This window comes from Pistacia vera, unplaced genomic scaffold (genome assembly GCF_008641045.1).
Source record: "Pistacia vera cultivar Batoury unplaced genomic scaffold, PisVer_v2 Contig216, whole genome shotgun sequence".
Classification (NCBI taxonomy): domain Eukaryota; kingdom Viridiplantae; phylum Streptophyta; class Magnoliopsida; order Sapindales; family Anacardiaceae; genus Pistacia; species Pistacia vera.
In genome coordinates, this window is record NW_022196020.1 from 448,117 (window position 1) to 464,958 (window position 16,842).

Below are 16,842 nucleotides of genomic sequence, written 5' to 3' on the forward strand. Positions count from 1 at the left end.
ATATGGCCGGAAAAGGTCAGATCTACGGCCTGTTGTGAATGCGACAATCGGAAAAGGCCAAAACGATGACCATCTTTGGCCGTCATTTTCGGTCAACGATGGCCAAGATTTGGTCGTCGTTCACGGCCAGATCGGTGAACTTCTGACCATTTCTGGTCGACAGGTAGGCCGTTGTATAGATTTCGGCTACCACCGACGGTGGTTGCCTGAATCTAACAAGTATGGGTCACGGGGGTGTTTTTGATAATTTTTAAACTTTTTTTCAGGGTGTATTTGATGAAATTAATAACCTAATGAGGTCTAAAAGTAATTAAAAAAATAGGATAATATTTCTGGATTAATGTGCCAAACATTATTTGGAGAATAGGATTGAAAATATTGATAAAAATAATAAGTCAAACATGCCACAAAGTGTCTAGACCAGCTTGCAGGTATCTCAACTAATTTTTAGAATCTATTAAACTGTCTATAAGCCCAAAAGACCAAACAAATTACAATGTTATTGTATAAGTGACCCTTAGGTTTAAAACCAAGAACTCAAAAAAAGAAACAAATTTCTTTGACCGCGAGATCAACCCCTTAAGGTTAAACCCTCCTATTTATCTTTCATTGAATTTAAATCATGAGTTTTATGTTATTGAATAATAATACTATTGATAGTTGTTAACCATCAGTATCATAGTCCAAGTCCAAGGTTCCCAATAATGTCATTTGGGGCGGCTAGTGATTTGATTATTGGAAAAGGGTCAACATAATAACACCCTAAATAAGTAAATGAAGAAACAAGAAGCAAAGCATGGAGAGACAGATATGCAGAATGTAACACCATTTTTAGGTTTAGTTAATTGAAAGAAACTGGATTTCATCATCTTCTCTTTCTTTCATCTATTTGGAAGAAGAAAAGATTTTTTGTTGGACTTCAGTCACCTCTCACTCTCATAAGCGATCATACACACACACAAAAACAGAGTTTAGGTAGAATCATACTTGCCTGCATATAACAAAATGGGAAGAATATCTATATAAATAAGATGGTGATACCGCATACATTCGTCTTCTATTCGCACATCATTCATACGTTTGCCCAACAGGCCTTAACACAACCATCCCATTTGAGTTTTCTCCCATAAGGTCATTCATTATGTAAATTATCATGGATTCCAAATGGGACTGTTGTTAGTGGAGATAGTAAAGAAAAGCAGAATCAGAATTTTAAGTACTAAGGTAAGAAGAGTGAGTGAGTGAGTGAGTGACTTCATACTACATAGGATTCCAAAACTTGATCACATGGGAAGGGCAGACATGAGTTAACAACCCCACCTTCATCTTGGAATCTCTTACCTAACTAAGCTTGAAAGGATACAAAACTAGAGCCAAAAAAAGGGAAAATATATATATATATATATATATACTTGAAGCATAAAGACAGAAACTATGCTAATCTGAGCACATTTTAAATAAGGTAGATGTCTCTGTGGAGACAAGATCCAGAGTGAGATTATAAATATGAGAAAGAGAACAGTACAGACTCAACTTACATGATTTCATCATCTCAATGCCTTTTTTTTTTTTTTTTAATAAGAATATATAGACATAAACACACCTACAAAACTCTGATTTTCTTGTGATAGGACCTAATGCTTGGACCCCATTAAATATATTCCACACTCCTCAAAGTTACTGACACAAGAATAAATCCAATGAATGTATTAAGTTTACAGGAAAATCTGACCTCAACAAGACCTACAACTCAAGAACCAACTATATAACTTCATTTTTTTTTTTGTTTTTAATGTCTTCCATTCTTTGTTTTACTTTTTGTTCTTCCCAAAAACAAAGCCAAAATAAAAGAAACCCACCAGAAAAGCTCACCAGCAAGAACTGTTAGCCTAATCCTTTCCTGTTGTAGCTGTGCTGAATTGAGCTGTATCAGAAGGTATACTCAGCCATGAAATTCTGGAGCAGGGTGAAAACAAATTTCAAATAGGGATAAATATAGACTCTCAGCGCCCTGTTTTTGCACGTTTCATTCCACTAGAATTGAATGGAGAGACACTACCGCTTGGCCCAGGGCTTTCTTCTCTGAAGTTTGAATTTAACATTGCTAGTTCACGCAACTGCTGCCTCTTGATAAAATCTTGTGACTCATCCTGCATGTGAAGGCTTTCCAATTTAAAAAAAAGAATAAAAAGATGAAAAATATGAATGCAGTAAAGTAGATCCTTTTGCTAACTGAATCATGAACTTATGAGCCTAACAAATCACTGGACTATCTCCGTCTGCTCATTATTTCACCAAATCGATCTTTGACTGAGGTGTGACTGGAAGTCATATAAACAACGAAAATAACTTGCAACTCGAGGAATCATATGTCATCTATTTCTGCAGAACAGCGGGTATTGGGTGGCATTGCTTAGGAGGGGAAGGGGTAACGATATGGTGGTATCTTACTGAATACTTGCCTTTCCACAAAACTCTCTCCTCACTTCTTCTAAGCAGGCAGCAGATGATGCCACACGCTTCCATTCGAGTAACAACAATAAAACCCCTTAGGTGGTGAACCTCAACAGCAATTCAATACTAATGACAAGGACAAGAAATTTATTAGGCATCAACCTAGAGACATCTAACAAGACTTATCCAATAGAAGAGCACACTTCTCTGTAACATAACCACATGATTTGTCATATCTTCCTCTTCAAACATAGTCTTGTGAAGTGAAAAATAAGTTTTAGGACAAAAGCAAAGGAAACACCAATATATCTGTAAAAGTTTTAAACAGAAAATGACAAGAACTATACTAGAGACACATACCACAGGTTTAAGCAATTCTTCTATAATCTCCTGTGCCTGTCTCAGCCTTATATCAACAATACTGGCAGGTAAATCAGCCTCAATTAAGATGTGGAGTGGATCATTGAGGTGCTCATATCCTGGTCTTCCCCTCAGCTTATCTTCCTTGAGATGACAAAAGATATAGAATAACTGAGTTTAGCATTCAGAACCAATCTTTGATGTCAATAAATTGGAAACAAATTGTTCGGAAATTCACTGTGCTAAAATGACATTTACAGCTAAATCATCATTGCAAACTTTGCAAGTTTCTGTAAGTATTAGTCCAAAAAGAAAACCTACCGGTGAGCTTACCTTGTCTGGATCCTTTATTGAACCTTTTCCCCTAATGTACACACGACATCCAGTAGTAGCTTCCACCCGTTTCAGTGAATTGCCTCTTGGGCCAAGAAGTCGTCCAACAAAGTTAAACTGAATAACAATAGTAAACCAGACAGTCCACATATTATTACCCATTAAGATGAATTCCATCAGTACAATAAACCAATCAAATTTGGCATAACAAACTAGCAATTTGTGTATAGAGCTTACATTGGGATAAGTATCCACAGGAATTTCCAATCGCAAAATTCTCTTTAGAGTATATGAACTCGGGCTTGCAGGAGCACCTTGCCAGTCCATTGTCATTCCTGGTGGTCCACCTATTCTCTGTTATGTAGTGATGGGATTTACATGTGTTAGTATAAAGCAGTGATAGAAACGCAAAAAGAGGTTTTCATGATTCAGAGAGCACACAGCATACAACAAGAGATTGTATGCAGAGAAGCACACAAAAAAGTAGGTAGTAATCTGCAACTACCATTCTTGCATAAGAGACACATATGAGAAACTATGGCCAAGCTCATATACGATTTTGAACAACTCAAACAGCAATTCACTCCATTTATTCAAAATTTCATATGAAGCAAGAAACAAAGTTTGCAAATATATAGTGGCTAGAATGAGACATGTCAAAGATTTCACAATGGCAACAAAACTGATATTTATGAGAACGCAAATCACAGATAAAATATTGAGATCCAGAATTGAAAAGAAGAGAACAGATACCTCCTGAGGAAGGCCATTCCAGCCACCTAGTCCTGTACCACCAACATTTGACATAAGGTTTGAAGAAGCCATTGGACTAGGGCTTCTATGCCGCAGTCTATCAAAATCACCAAATCCTTGATTGGGCATCATTCCAGAAACCCGAAATATCTCTGCACATAAAAGAGCATTTTATATGAGAAAATGATCTGTAATCAAGATAAGTGGATCAACACAAGGAATATGAGATCATACACAAACAAAAATAAAAGGAACAAGAAAGAAGGAATTGCAACAAGGAAAAAAATAAAGAACAATGCATGGTGAAGAAAAATTAGTCAAAGTAAGCAAAAATTGCGAAGAAATAAGCCTAAGAAGACACCATTTCCACCGTCATATTGGTATAAAAGACAAGATAATTACACCTTGAATGTTAATACAAGTCATCAACCACATCATACACCTGATTCAAACTATCCCCGTCAATTGATTAATTTCTAAACTCTATAAGGCTCTTAAAATCCAACCTCAAAAGTATGAATTTCCACAGTGCCACTGGCGTGCCTACAGATGGATTACAAATCATAACTTCATGCTCATTACTGATTTGTGCTTGGTGCATAGCATATACACTAAATGTAACAATTAAAGTTTTTTTCTTCCATAACTTCCCAATGAGCCGAACGTGAAGTTAAATCCATACCCATTAAACTAAAAAATTACAGTGATTCTTTAAATGATGCATTTGGAGACACTTATACAAGTCCTCAAACACCATCTATAACTTAACAAAAATGATAATTAAAATCACATGAACTAGAAAACAACTGCTACCATGTGATCGAGCCCAGTTCATAAACTCAATCCCACAATCAAAGAAAAGTGCGATGCATATTTGATTGTATCATTTCAAAAGCAGCTAAGACTAGCCCTTAATGTTAATGCAAACAATAACACAATCAAAACGATCTAAATACACAAAACAAGTACAGTTGCAAGAGCGGCAATGTAGTTAAAGAGATAAAACAAAGAGCAACCAAAAAATCCAATTAAAAGGCAGAAAAACCTAGATCCAAAACTAAGAGATTTAAGAAAAAACCTTGAGTTAACAGTCGGCTGCATATCGGGAGCACCTGAGTGAAAGGTCCAAGCTTTTGATGTTCAGCCAAAAGTTCTGACAAATATTGACTGGAAACAGAACAACCAACCGACATAGATCAAAAACAAAGAGAATTGCGAAACACAAGTAAACCAACATAAAGATTAACAGTATGAAAACATAAACAAGTTATAGTTGCAGTCAGGAATGTTGATGGAGTGAAAAGTGAGAAAAAATAAAGACTTTCGTTGAGGGTATACCTGTCAATATCTGGGGTGCTTCTAATTTGTGGAGAAGCAGCTCTTGCAGGTGAGAAGTTGGGATTATACAAACCTGACATAGTTTTGCTTTGGGGTTTGGCTTCCTTTTTAGAGAATTTAGAACAAACAAAAGAATGGATTCTTAAAAAAAAGGAAAAGGGTTTTAGTTGTGGTTGTTGCAGAATAAAAAGGAGAAACACAGCAGTGACAGCACCATCAATAAAGGGGGTGTCTGTAATAACCAAAATAAAAATAAAAAATAAAAAACTGTGAAATTTTTTTTGCAGAAATTTAATAAAAAAAAAAGGTACCAAATCTATAATTAAAGTATTATTTTCTCCACTAATTTCCCCTCACTGACCTAGCCTAAGTCTGTCTACCTCTCCCTGTAAAGAAAATCTAAACCTTTTCACAGTGGCCAGTTAAGTTGAGGACAATAGTACACTAGACTTCAAAGATTGCATTTTTATTTTATTTTTATTTTTTTACTGCTGTGTTGAGTCCAGTTGAAGAAGAGAGAGAGGAGGGGGATTTTTTCATGTGTGATACATGTATATGATGAGTAATAAATTGGTGAAGGAGATGATGACACGTGTGAACCATGCAGGGCATCAAAGCTGTAGATTAGAAGTGGAAGAAGACCCCACAGTTGCTAGAGATGATTGGCAGATGATAATGATGTTTGCCAACGCAGTATTAGCTGGACTCTGTGTGTGTGAGAGTGTCCTACACTTTAATATTACGTCGTCGTTTTACTCTTTTTTTTTTTTTTCTCTTTTTAAAAAATAAAATAAATAAATAAATACAAAATACCCTTGACTTCCCTTTGCCTTTGGATATGAAACACGTTTTGACCACTTTTTTGACCAATACTTAACTCCTCTAATTATATCCACACTCCACCTATTGAAAACCTATACTTACCATCCAATCCATTTTTATTTTTTTTTTGTTTTTTAACCACGGTCCACGGTGTCCGATCCCACTCCGTGCACCTCAAATAATCCTCGAAAAAGATTAGTATAACAACTCACCATCACGAACCCCCACTTAAATCTCAGATACTTATATAGAGAATCGAACCTGAGACTCTACACCTATACACATTACCTTCAAAATTTGTCCTAACCATCTAGGCTATTCACTGATGGGTGTAAAAACATATTACGTCTATGTAAATTTTTGTTTTCATCAATAACAATACTATAATTTAGTGATATCTATTGTTACAATATTATGATAGTCTTAATAGAAGTTGTTACCACAGTAAGCTAGATATTTTGTTTGTCGCTGTCACGACAGTAATATGATAAGATGGTAAAATTGTCTCGTATAAGTCTTCTTTTGTTTTTTTGTTTTTAAATGTGGAAGCATGGAAAGATAGATTAATGTTATGGATTTTGTATTATTTGAACTTGGTCATTGTTTGAATTATTATGGTTTTTGAAGAGTAGAAGGAATTAGTCAACATATATGGAGATGCTCTTTCAATTATTATATGATTTGAATGTCTTTATTCGTTATAATTTAGACTTGTTTTTTAAATTCCACCCGAATTTAAGACTTTATTATATCTTTTTTTTTTTTTTTTTTTTTTTTTTTTTGTACATGTATAATCAAAGGGACCATGACCATTTCACAAATTCAAACTCAATAATTACAGAAATACATCACTATCAAATTGTGGGGCCAATTATTTGATTGGCTTCATTCTCACTACAACATTCCATTTCGGGCTTTTTCAGCCCAACCTGGCCATACATGAAAGTAAAAATTCATATACACCCCTGTATTTTTTGAGACAATTTAATCTCTGTGGTTTTGACAAGTAATATCGGTATTTTAACCGATGAATAAATTTTAAAAAAAAAAAATAAATTTTAACTTTAATTTATATATGTAGCATGTTAATGAAAATTACTAGTTTATTTTATATACCATTTTATAACATTTTAAACGATCGCATAATGGTTATATAATGGATTTTTTTTTTGTGACAAGGGTTTCGGGCCAGTTGGTGTAACCAACTAATCTTTAGGTCTTGAAGTTGAAATTGTAAATCTCCTTAGTGTCCACTCTATTAGCAATCCAGATTGATCGAATTCAATACTCTTGTAATACACCAAAAGTCTAGTTGACCGTTGGGCCACCGATGATGGTTTATAATGATTAATTAGTGTCTCAAATTAAGTTTATTTGATTTAAAAAAAGAAGTCGTCTAAACAATTAAGAAACCAAAAATTTTAAGAATAATTTTGTTTTTGGAAATCAGGAGTGTCTAGGACAGCTTGCTCATACCTCAACTAATGTCTCGAGGTCTTATTACAAATTTAATCCTCTGTGGCTACACTATTACAATTAAGGAGAAGAAATAAATTCATGATGATTTAAAAAAAAAAAAAAAATCCCAAATTAGCATTTTAAAAGTCAGTCAACTTCAACTAATTTAGCCCATCCTTGGATTTTTTTTTTCTAAAAAAAAAGAAGAAGATTTTTTCAAAAACTTTTGAGGGGTAATTCGGTCATTTAGCAACCCAATATAACTATTTTACTCATGAACTAAGGTAGGTGTGGATGTAAGTGTGTAATTTTGAAACCAGGGATATAATGTACTTCGATAGTAAAGGGCCTGCAGAGTTTATCCGATAATGACAGAGGAACACAGAGAGCGATAGGCACGTAAAAACAGTAGTTGTGTTTGAAAGAAGAAGAAGGGATGTCGTTGGTGTGGTTAGAAGCAGCTTTGCCACTGGAATAATTGCTGGAATGCTTTGTGTTATGGGGAACGCTCAGTATTACATCACGAGCGCTCATGGACGGGTATTTCTATTTTCTATTTTCTTTTAATATTATTAGATCAAATCAATTCTTCATTTAGTTCTCAATTCTTTACTTTTGATTTGTAGCCCAAGCATATCGGAACGATATGTGGGACGTCGCCATGGAGAGAAGGACAAGAGCTCGTTGATGCTGCCGCTTCTTCTAATTAGGTCTTTACTTCTATCTTTTTTAATTGCTATTTGTTTCTCTTCTGTTTGTTCAATTCGTTATATTGCATTCAATTCGAATTGTTATAGATGTTTATGGGTAGGATCTTGAAAGCGCGATTGTATTGGGCTGCTAAAATCGATTTTTATGAAAAATAAAAGCCTTCTTTATAAGATTCATTCTGGGTGTTAGTTGATGGTTTTGAAACCTATAGACTTCAAAGCTTGTAGTTCTGTACTGCGTCAAATCTTGGGATACTAAATGGATGTTACGGATTTTCAAGAGTAGTAGAAAATAATTCATGGATGAATGTGGATGTCAATTAAGAAAAAAGTGGCCAAATTTTCTAAGGAAGTTATACATGAGAAGGAATGGAAATGGAAAGTTCCTGGAATATGATTTGTGGATGATGGTGATGTGCAATGAAAAAAGTACAGAGGTTATCCTGCATGTACAATTTAGATACGGAGTTGTAGTTTATAATATGAAAAGATTTTAGTTTCTGATGCTTTTTTGACAGTGATAACCTCTTGCATTTGTTGGTAGATTGAGGACTATTTAACTTTTTACACCATGGTTTCCCCGAATGTCTTAGTTTTTTTTTTTTCTCTCTTGCTCCTCTTCCACACACTGATAATGCATTCTCCTATATGCGTGCACGCCACACACATAACCTAGATGCTCCTCACAATTTACCTCATGATGACCATCTTTTATTAAGTTCCAAATTTCTGAATTTTATTTCTTCATAGTATATTTGAACTTTAAGGCTCCAAACTCGAAATTGATTGCTGGTTGATTTCTTGTATGTAACAGTATACAGTTTCTTTCTCTTATATGATAGATACGACTGAAAAACTGAAAAAAGTTTTAAGGAAGTCCATCACTCTTCTGGAAAAGTGCAAGAGATGTAGCTTCATTTCTTTGAATTTATCAAAATTCTAGGACCTTCCTGATGAAGAGAGCTTGGATACTTTGATGTTGATATCATTTCATTTTCATGTTGTGCTTGATATAAGTTTACTAGTTTTGTGTGTCAGTGGGGAATAAGACATAAGTTACTACTATAGTGGTGCCATGTTTTCAAACATAGTCTACATGTCTAGTGCCATTGCCCTCCACCTTTGTGATTGCCTCTCTTTTTGTAACCTCTGTCATGTTCAAAACAAATATTTTGATACTGTCTCCATGCAGTGATTTAGTTTTATAATGTAAAAAGAGTTACAGAGACGGGTGAAATATAGGTGGTTAGATAGTTATATTTTGGGGAAGAAACCATTGCTACAAAGTGATCAAGTTATAAGCATATTTCGAAAAATGTTGAGAATTTGACTTCTGATAACTGCCAGGGTTAATTTTGGTTTAATTAGAATTTGGTGGTTTGGAGTTGACCCAATATAGTCTGAAGGATAGCACCGTCAATGTGTTTTGTTCCAGGAAATGTTGAACTTGAGAGTCATCTTTACTTTTCTGAAGTCTATCTTGCTCTCAGCAACTCTGTCCCAGATACATATTAATGTCAGTATGCAACTTATTTCAGCTGAGACCCAAGATTTTACTGGAGTATGAATGATTTCATTTTCTTTTTAGATAAATCCAATTTATAACTAAAATGAGGTATTTCATCTCAATAGCTGTTCGCTTGGGACACTTAAGTGAACTATATTGCTTCTCTCCCTTCCATGGTTGCTGTTTCTTGATACCAGGTTCTGTACTGAAAATTTGAAATAGTTACGCTGTATTTGAGTTAAAATAATATTGAAGATCCTTATTTGAAGCCTGCTCAAAACTAGGTTAATGGCTTGCATTTGCTGCTTTACCTCATGAGTGTTCCTATCCTTTATTACTGCCAGATGTAATAATTTGTCTTAATCAGCCAAATGAATGAAAAGGAAACTATGTTTCTCTCTCTTGCTAAAGACCAGATTGCTGATCTGTAACCCACGTAATATTGCATCCGCGGGATGGTTATAGACTATGAATATCAAATATTTACATTTTTCAGTTAGTGGAGTTTCTTTAATTTTAGTTCTTGATTAATGTGAAGCTTCTGACTTTTTGTGGTTGTTGGTGTTGGTGTGTGTGTGGGTGGTGGGAAATGTGATTATACACATGTCTAATCATGGTTTCAGCAAAGACCCCAACTTTCTTTAATGTGTACCTTTAGGAGATGATGCCCCACCAAGTTCTCCCACTTTTAGTAGTTTATATGTCACTTCTTTCTCTTGCTTGTCTCATCTTCTGTCCTCTTGTATTCAGGGTTGTAGTCTCTGTGTATATGATATAATGACCAGCAGTGAAGCAGCTTCGCTTACTGTGTTGTGGTAATGCAGGAGGCTTCGCCAGTGGATTTGGGAAGGATGAATAAGTGCTCATCGTATATTCAGCTTACTTATGAAGATTGACGAGCAGGTCTTCATATCTATTTACTTTTCTTTTGTATGTGAATCTGCATACATTGTGAACTGTTTTTAAGGATAAATGTCTTTGTCTGCCATCGAAATTACTTCTTAATTGGATTGTGTGGCTTTATTGATATAAAAAATGTCGTGCTTACCATCTTAATAACGTGTGATAGAATGAATACAGATTTGTCGGTGTGTTTTCAACTGGACCATGATAATATCTGAAGGAGGTCCTATTCAATTTTAGCAATTTCAAGGGCAAAATGCAACCTAAGAGTAGAAGGACCACTTCCATTAAGAGATGTTAAGGATTGTTGGAGCAACCGACATAGATGAGGAGGGCTCCATTTCCATGTGACATCTCAATCGTGCCCAATTTTGGCTAACCCTGATTGCTTCCTAATTTGATGGGTATCCCAATCCCACCTGCCATTATTTTGTTTAGCGGAGTTCCAGGTTTAATATCAGATGATCCACAATGAGAACAAAACAGTCTCTATATTCCATTAAATATGTGAAGCAGCCATTTGTTTTTTGTCTAACAGCTTCATCAAACATTATATTATATACTATTCACAGGGTGATTCACAACCGTCGGCTCCTCAAAGAATCACGAATTAAACACACAAGTCCTAGATTCCCATGCCTACTTAACTAATTAAATTATTTATTACATATTTACTACAATAAACTACTTCTGAAACCATTGCATTCCAGAGGATTTAGTATGGAACATGGCCTCCAGTTATAGAGAATCTGAAAATTGGTTATTCTTTATAATCTACGGTAGTGTCTAAGTCAGTTCGTATACTTACTAATCTTTCGGTTCTTGAAGCTAACAACTGAGTAAACCCTTAATAATTCTATTAGCAACTGAGAAGAATGAACTCAAGACATTTTGAATAATACACCAAGAGTCTCTATCACCCTACTCACCCAACTCTCCAGGATGGTTTACAAACTCAAATTCGAAGTCCGAATATATCATCTTTAAGAAGCAAACAAACAATTTGTTTGCAAACCAATTTTGAAACGTATCAATCAATAATCTTAAAGTTTCGAAATATGTCTAATCCTAATTTTTTCGGAAGTAAAAGGTAATGATAGATAGTTAATCCAATAATCTTTAAGAAGCGAAGACAGACGATAGTTACCATTCATATAGCTGCCAATAAAAAGTAAACCAACTACCAACCAAGAAATTGTTTTTGAAGTGTTAAGAAAGAAAGAAAGAAGGAAAAATAATAAAAAGGTGTCGTCAATGATTTTCTGGGCATGGGTCCAACAACCGTGTATAAAATGATTCCCCCATAGACAAAAATCGTTTAATATCTTATTTCTGCACTTTGCTGGGTCCATTATTGATTTGGTTTTTATGCTCTTCTTGGCTCTTTCGCAGAATCCTTTTGTTTATCCATTAAATATATATCATAACTAGAGCCTTATAAAGCTGCTTTAATAATTCTAATGTAATGGCCAAGACAGCCACAGAACTTAAATTAACCCAAAAATGATGCTCTGTACACAAGTCATTTGTAGAAGAAATTATATCACTCTCTGCCCTGTCATGCCATTACAAAACTTTATGTAAAGCAAGTCAATGTCATGCAGCCACAGACTATATCTTTTTCTTGCCCATAGCTTTCATTTGGAGCTTTTTGAGACTCTGAGATGGTTTTTGTGTCTCTTTCAATCTTAAAGCTGTCAATTTTTATTGCAGAATACACCCAAAAAACAACATATATAATGAATATACAGCCTCCATCCATAATGTGCTTGGAAGAGAGATCACAGAGATACGTTAGATAATGAACAACCATTTTACGGGAAGCAACTTCACAGGGTAATATGTGCTGGTGAAAGTCTTGGCTCTGCGAAGAAATTGACAAAAGTAATGGGAAAAAGAAAGGAGCACAAAATGTTTTATTGTTTGTCAATGGGACAACTAAATTCATAACATATAGAATCACTTTGGCTAGACATGCACACACAATGAATCATAAAAACATGGAACGATCTGTGAGTGATAAAATTTACACAAATCCTATATTACCCACCACTACAACCAAGAGCCTACTGAGACCAAACAAGGAGAGACAAGGAAAAACACCACCAAAAAACGGTGTGATTAGAAGAATTTTTTCTGAATACATGAATGAACTTGAATAAGAATGCTTGTGGAATGGCAGGGAAGCATGTACTGATGATGAGACTTAGGGAACATATTCATTTTCGAGGGTTGGTTAGTTCGAGTCACCGTTGCCGCTGGTGCTTTTGTCTCCCCAACTGGTGTCATCTGCAGGGCTTCACCCAAATCTGCGGCCTTTTCCATCTGTTGCATTTTCTTCCTATGCTTGTACTTCCGCACCCATATTATCAGAAATGCCAACAGCCCCAACAGCGCTAATCCACCTAGAACAGACCCAACAATTATCCAGACTTTTGAATTACTCTTTTTTCCTTCACCCTTTGGAGCTCCCCTCCACCAGGTGGCGGTATGGAAAACTGGTGATGGACTGGGGCCATAGACTCAACAACTATAGAAAATGCCCCTGTTCGACGGTTAAACATGTATTGCCTGATACCACATTGCTGAAATTCGCAAACCATGTAAATCAAACCAAACACACTTCGAACAGATCCCTTGGTGCTTTTGACATTATTCTTGGAACCTGATTGATATGGGATCAGCAATGCCCTAATACTAATTCCGGTAAATTTTTAGCTGATAAGTTAACAGCATCATAAGCAAGAAGACCCGTACTGGAGCCAAATAAGTATAACCCGTAATGGATAATTGTATTAGACCAATTGCCCAAGTTTTGGTACACCAAAACACCCTCTCCACATAAGGTTTCCCAATAACCCCATGGGGATATGAATTCTTTGTACGTCTGCACACCTCTATTTCTCAAGCTCCACTTCTGAGCCTCATTGCTGCAATCTGAATCCCAGTCAAATTAGAGGGAACAATCCCATCATAGGTAACACCAGTTTTTGGACGAACAAAAGCCCTATAAGCATAGTCCTGAGAAGGGCATCAAGAGCACGGGCAGAAGGGCCTGTACTAGACTGAGCCATTACATCCAACAAGAGAAGAACATATCATCAAACAAGCATCGCGAGACTTCGAAGAAGCCCCATCGATGCTTTCAACCCTCCAACTTGCCAAAAAAAAATAAAAAAAAATTAACCTGTAAAACCCCAAAAGAAGAAACCTGACTGAAAGCGAACACAACAATTCCAACACAACCCTTACACCTGAGATCCAAAACAAAAAAAAGGGTATGCGTGGAGAAAAATGCAGTAAATGCCTGAAGAAGCTTCAATATCACATTGGCTTGAGAAAGCTAAGAGTTGGTGTCACGTCGAGCTGACAACGGTACTGTATAATATAAAAATGTTCTCTCAAGATTATATAAAAGCGGCTTTGAAGGTTTCAACCGTTGAAGCTGTCTTTCTTTCTCTTTGGAATCCTTGTAAAAGACTGAACTCACTATCTCAATATATGGACTTAATACAAAAGAATCTTTACAAAATCTCATCAACTCCAAGAAATTAAAGCCCATGATTCCCAGCATTTCTCCATTACACCCAAATTAAGCACAAAAAAGCGATGCCAATTAGAGAAAAGTTTAAAACTTTTCCAATCCAACGTCATAACACAATTCCTAAAATTGATTCGAACAACCACAAAGGCTAAAATACCTGATTCCGCGCACACCACAAAATCTTCGACTGATACGGCACACAATGATTCCCAGAATCCACCATTAAACCCTAGAATCTTGAGATATATCATGTCTACTTCCTTCCACCCACAGCAGGATCAAACTAAGCAATGCAGCAGCAAGCAATCGAGTAACGAGTCTCCCAATGGGCTACCAAAGGAGCAATCTTTGCATTTCAATTAACACCCCAACACAGCTCCAAACGTAGGCGACCCACTCTCGTTAGAAAAATGGATGATGGGTTTTGGATCCAAAGCTCCAAACTGAATTAATAATGTCTCAGAACAGTGTCTGATACACAAATACAATATATATATATATAATAATATATATGGAAAAAAAAAACAAAAAATGTGAGAGAAAGAAGAAAGAACACAAGAAACAGATAAATGGGAAGGGGAAAGAAAAGAAAGAAAAAAGATAAGCTTAGCTAGCTTAAGAGGAGATGGGGGCAGAAAAAAGAAAGAATGAAGAGAAAATTTGGAAAAGGGCTTTAGGGGAAGTATTTATATATATTTAATGCCATAATTCCTATTCTAATACTTCTTCTTCTTCAGTCTTCACACTTCACTGTCATCTACTCTACAACTCCACACTGTCTCCTTCTTCCCTTTTTGCCCCTTTCTTGTTAAATTACATTTTACCCCTATTCTATTCGTCAATACTATCTCACTCTTTAGTTTTGAGAAACTATCTATGTCAAGCAAAACGAGTGTGTTCCTCTCATACATAGATGTAACGTACTCTACTTGTTAGATGAATTCTCGATTCAATAAAGGTTAAATGATACACATACAAAACTGAGATCTTTACGCTATTGTAACTGCTTTTACGGTTACATTAAGTTGAGAGATGTTAGAAATTGTGTTTCTGTCAACCTAAACTCTAAACCCAAATTATAATGAAACTTGCTCTCCTTAGTTTTGAGAAACTAACTATATCGTTTTTTGTTCTGATACGATTAACAACGATTGTTTCTCCTCACATATAGATGTACGTACTCTTGTTGGTTAGATGAACCGTGAGATTTCAATAAAGGTTAAATGTATACATACAAAGTTGAGATTTTTACGTTGTATTTAATTATACGACTGATGATTTCTTACAGTTAAAGTTTATTCTTATTCTTATATATCAATATCGTAATTGATTTTACGAGTTACATCGTGACTAAAAGATGCTTGAAATTGTCGTTGTACCTCAACTCGAAACCCAAAATTCAATAGAAAGTTGCCTTGTGTGGTATTAATGTCAACTCCAATTTTCAAACTTAGATATTAAGTCATAAGTCAACAGTAAGAGGGAGAAAAATTTTTGTGCGTTTAGATAGGGGTGATAATGTCATTTATCCCTTTTTTTCATGTGTACACATGACACCAGCCTTTACCTGTCTCTTTCTTCAGAACTTGTTTTCAATAAACAATGTATTTGAAAACACTGAGAAAACGCAGTTTTGGGTTAAAATTCACTAAACCAACATGGGGGTCTCTTGATAATCTCCAACTATTTTTCCAACATTCATTCCTTAAAAAAAAAAATAGAGAAAAAATAAAATACCAATCTATTATTCAATTAATTTGCCAGCTCATTTCTGCTATCAAACAAATTGGCCCACACTTGCACATGCCCATTCTTGTCACCGTGACCAAACAGGTGCTTTTGGACAAATTGCTGGAGGTTTGACAAAATGGTCAAATGTAAAAAGGTTAAAACGTCCATTCAAATTGACTCACCCGCAGGTAGCCTAATAATAATCATACGAGCATCCGTGATTTAAGCGAAGGCCTATTTGAACATCCAGGATTTAAGTTGTGGACGATGGATTGCTACGTTAGTCTCCTCCTCTCTCTCGAGATGCTATGCAAAACCTTAATGAAATGATAAGTAACTTAAAATTCAAATTAATTTGATTGATTTGTATCCTTTAATGGATGATAATAATGAAATGGAACAATATCTATCCATTAGAAATTCAAAATTTACTTAAAAGAGCTTTTAATAAAGGTAATATGATTTGCATATAGTGAACATATGAAAATAGTAAAATGTGGAATTAATTAATTAATTAATTATAATTTGCTAATACAATACAAATAGAAGGACCCACTAATTGTTTTGTTTCTCACCAGAAAATAATATAGTGACTCGTGATGGGCCGTCTCGTTTTGCCACCAATGGTTGTCGTTGTCTCCACCAAACCAAATTCCATTTGCCTTTTATATTATTTCTATTTGCATATATCTCTGTGTGATGTGGATGGCTACTACATAGCCTTTCACCAAACTCACACTTATTTCCACCATCTCTTCAAACCCTAATCTTCTTTATGCTCATACAAAAGGTGCAAACCCTAATATTCTTATGTCATACACAATTTTCTCACAATCCCCACTTACTTCGTAATCAGATGAATCAAAATATGTATCATGCGTAAAATAAACATCTCATGATGTCCAGGCTAGCACTCAACCAATTTTCGG

General features: G+C 35.3%; 1 protein-coding gene across 3 annotated transcripts; it reads right to left on the minus strand.

Annotated features, from left to right (window-relative positions):
- Window positions 1-1,560: 1,560 nt before the first annotated feature.
- On the minus strand, window positions 1,561-5,541 carry LOC116129983 (KH domain-containing protein At3g08620). Of its 3 annotated transcripts, none has more exons than XM_031415722.1 (7): window positions 5,239-5,471; window positions 4,979-5,067; window positions 3,901-4,052; window positions 3,385-3,501; window positions 3,136-3,264; window positions 2,815-2,958; window positions 1,561-2,150 (listed from the first exon to the last, which is right to left on the minus strand). In XM_031415722.1, exons 1-7 carry the CDS (start codon window positions 5,316-5,318, stop codon window positions 2,004-2,006), a joined length of 858 nt encoding a protein of 285 aa, XP_031271582.1. In that variant the 5' UTR covers window positions 5,319-5,471; the 3' UTR covers window positions 1,561-2,003. The 3 variants fall into 3 exon arrangements, with proteins under 3 accessions (XP_031271582.1, XP_031271583.1, XP_031271584.1); XM_031415723.1 differs by having other exon boundaries at window positions 3,148-3,264; window positions 5,239-5,460; XM_031415724.1 differs by lacking the exon at window positions 1,561-2,150 and adding an exon at window positions 2,463-2,580 and having other exon boundaries at window positions 5,239-5,541.
- Window positions 5,542-16,842: the final 11,301 nt, after the last annotated feature.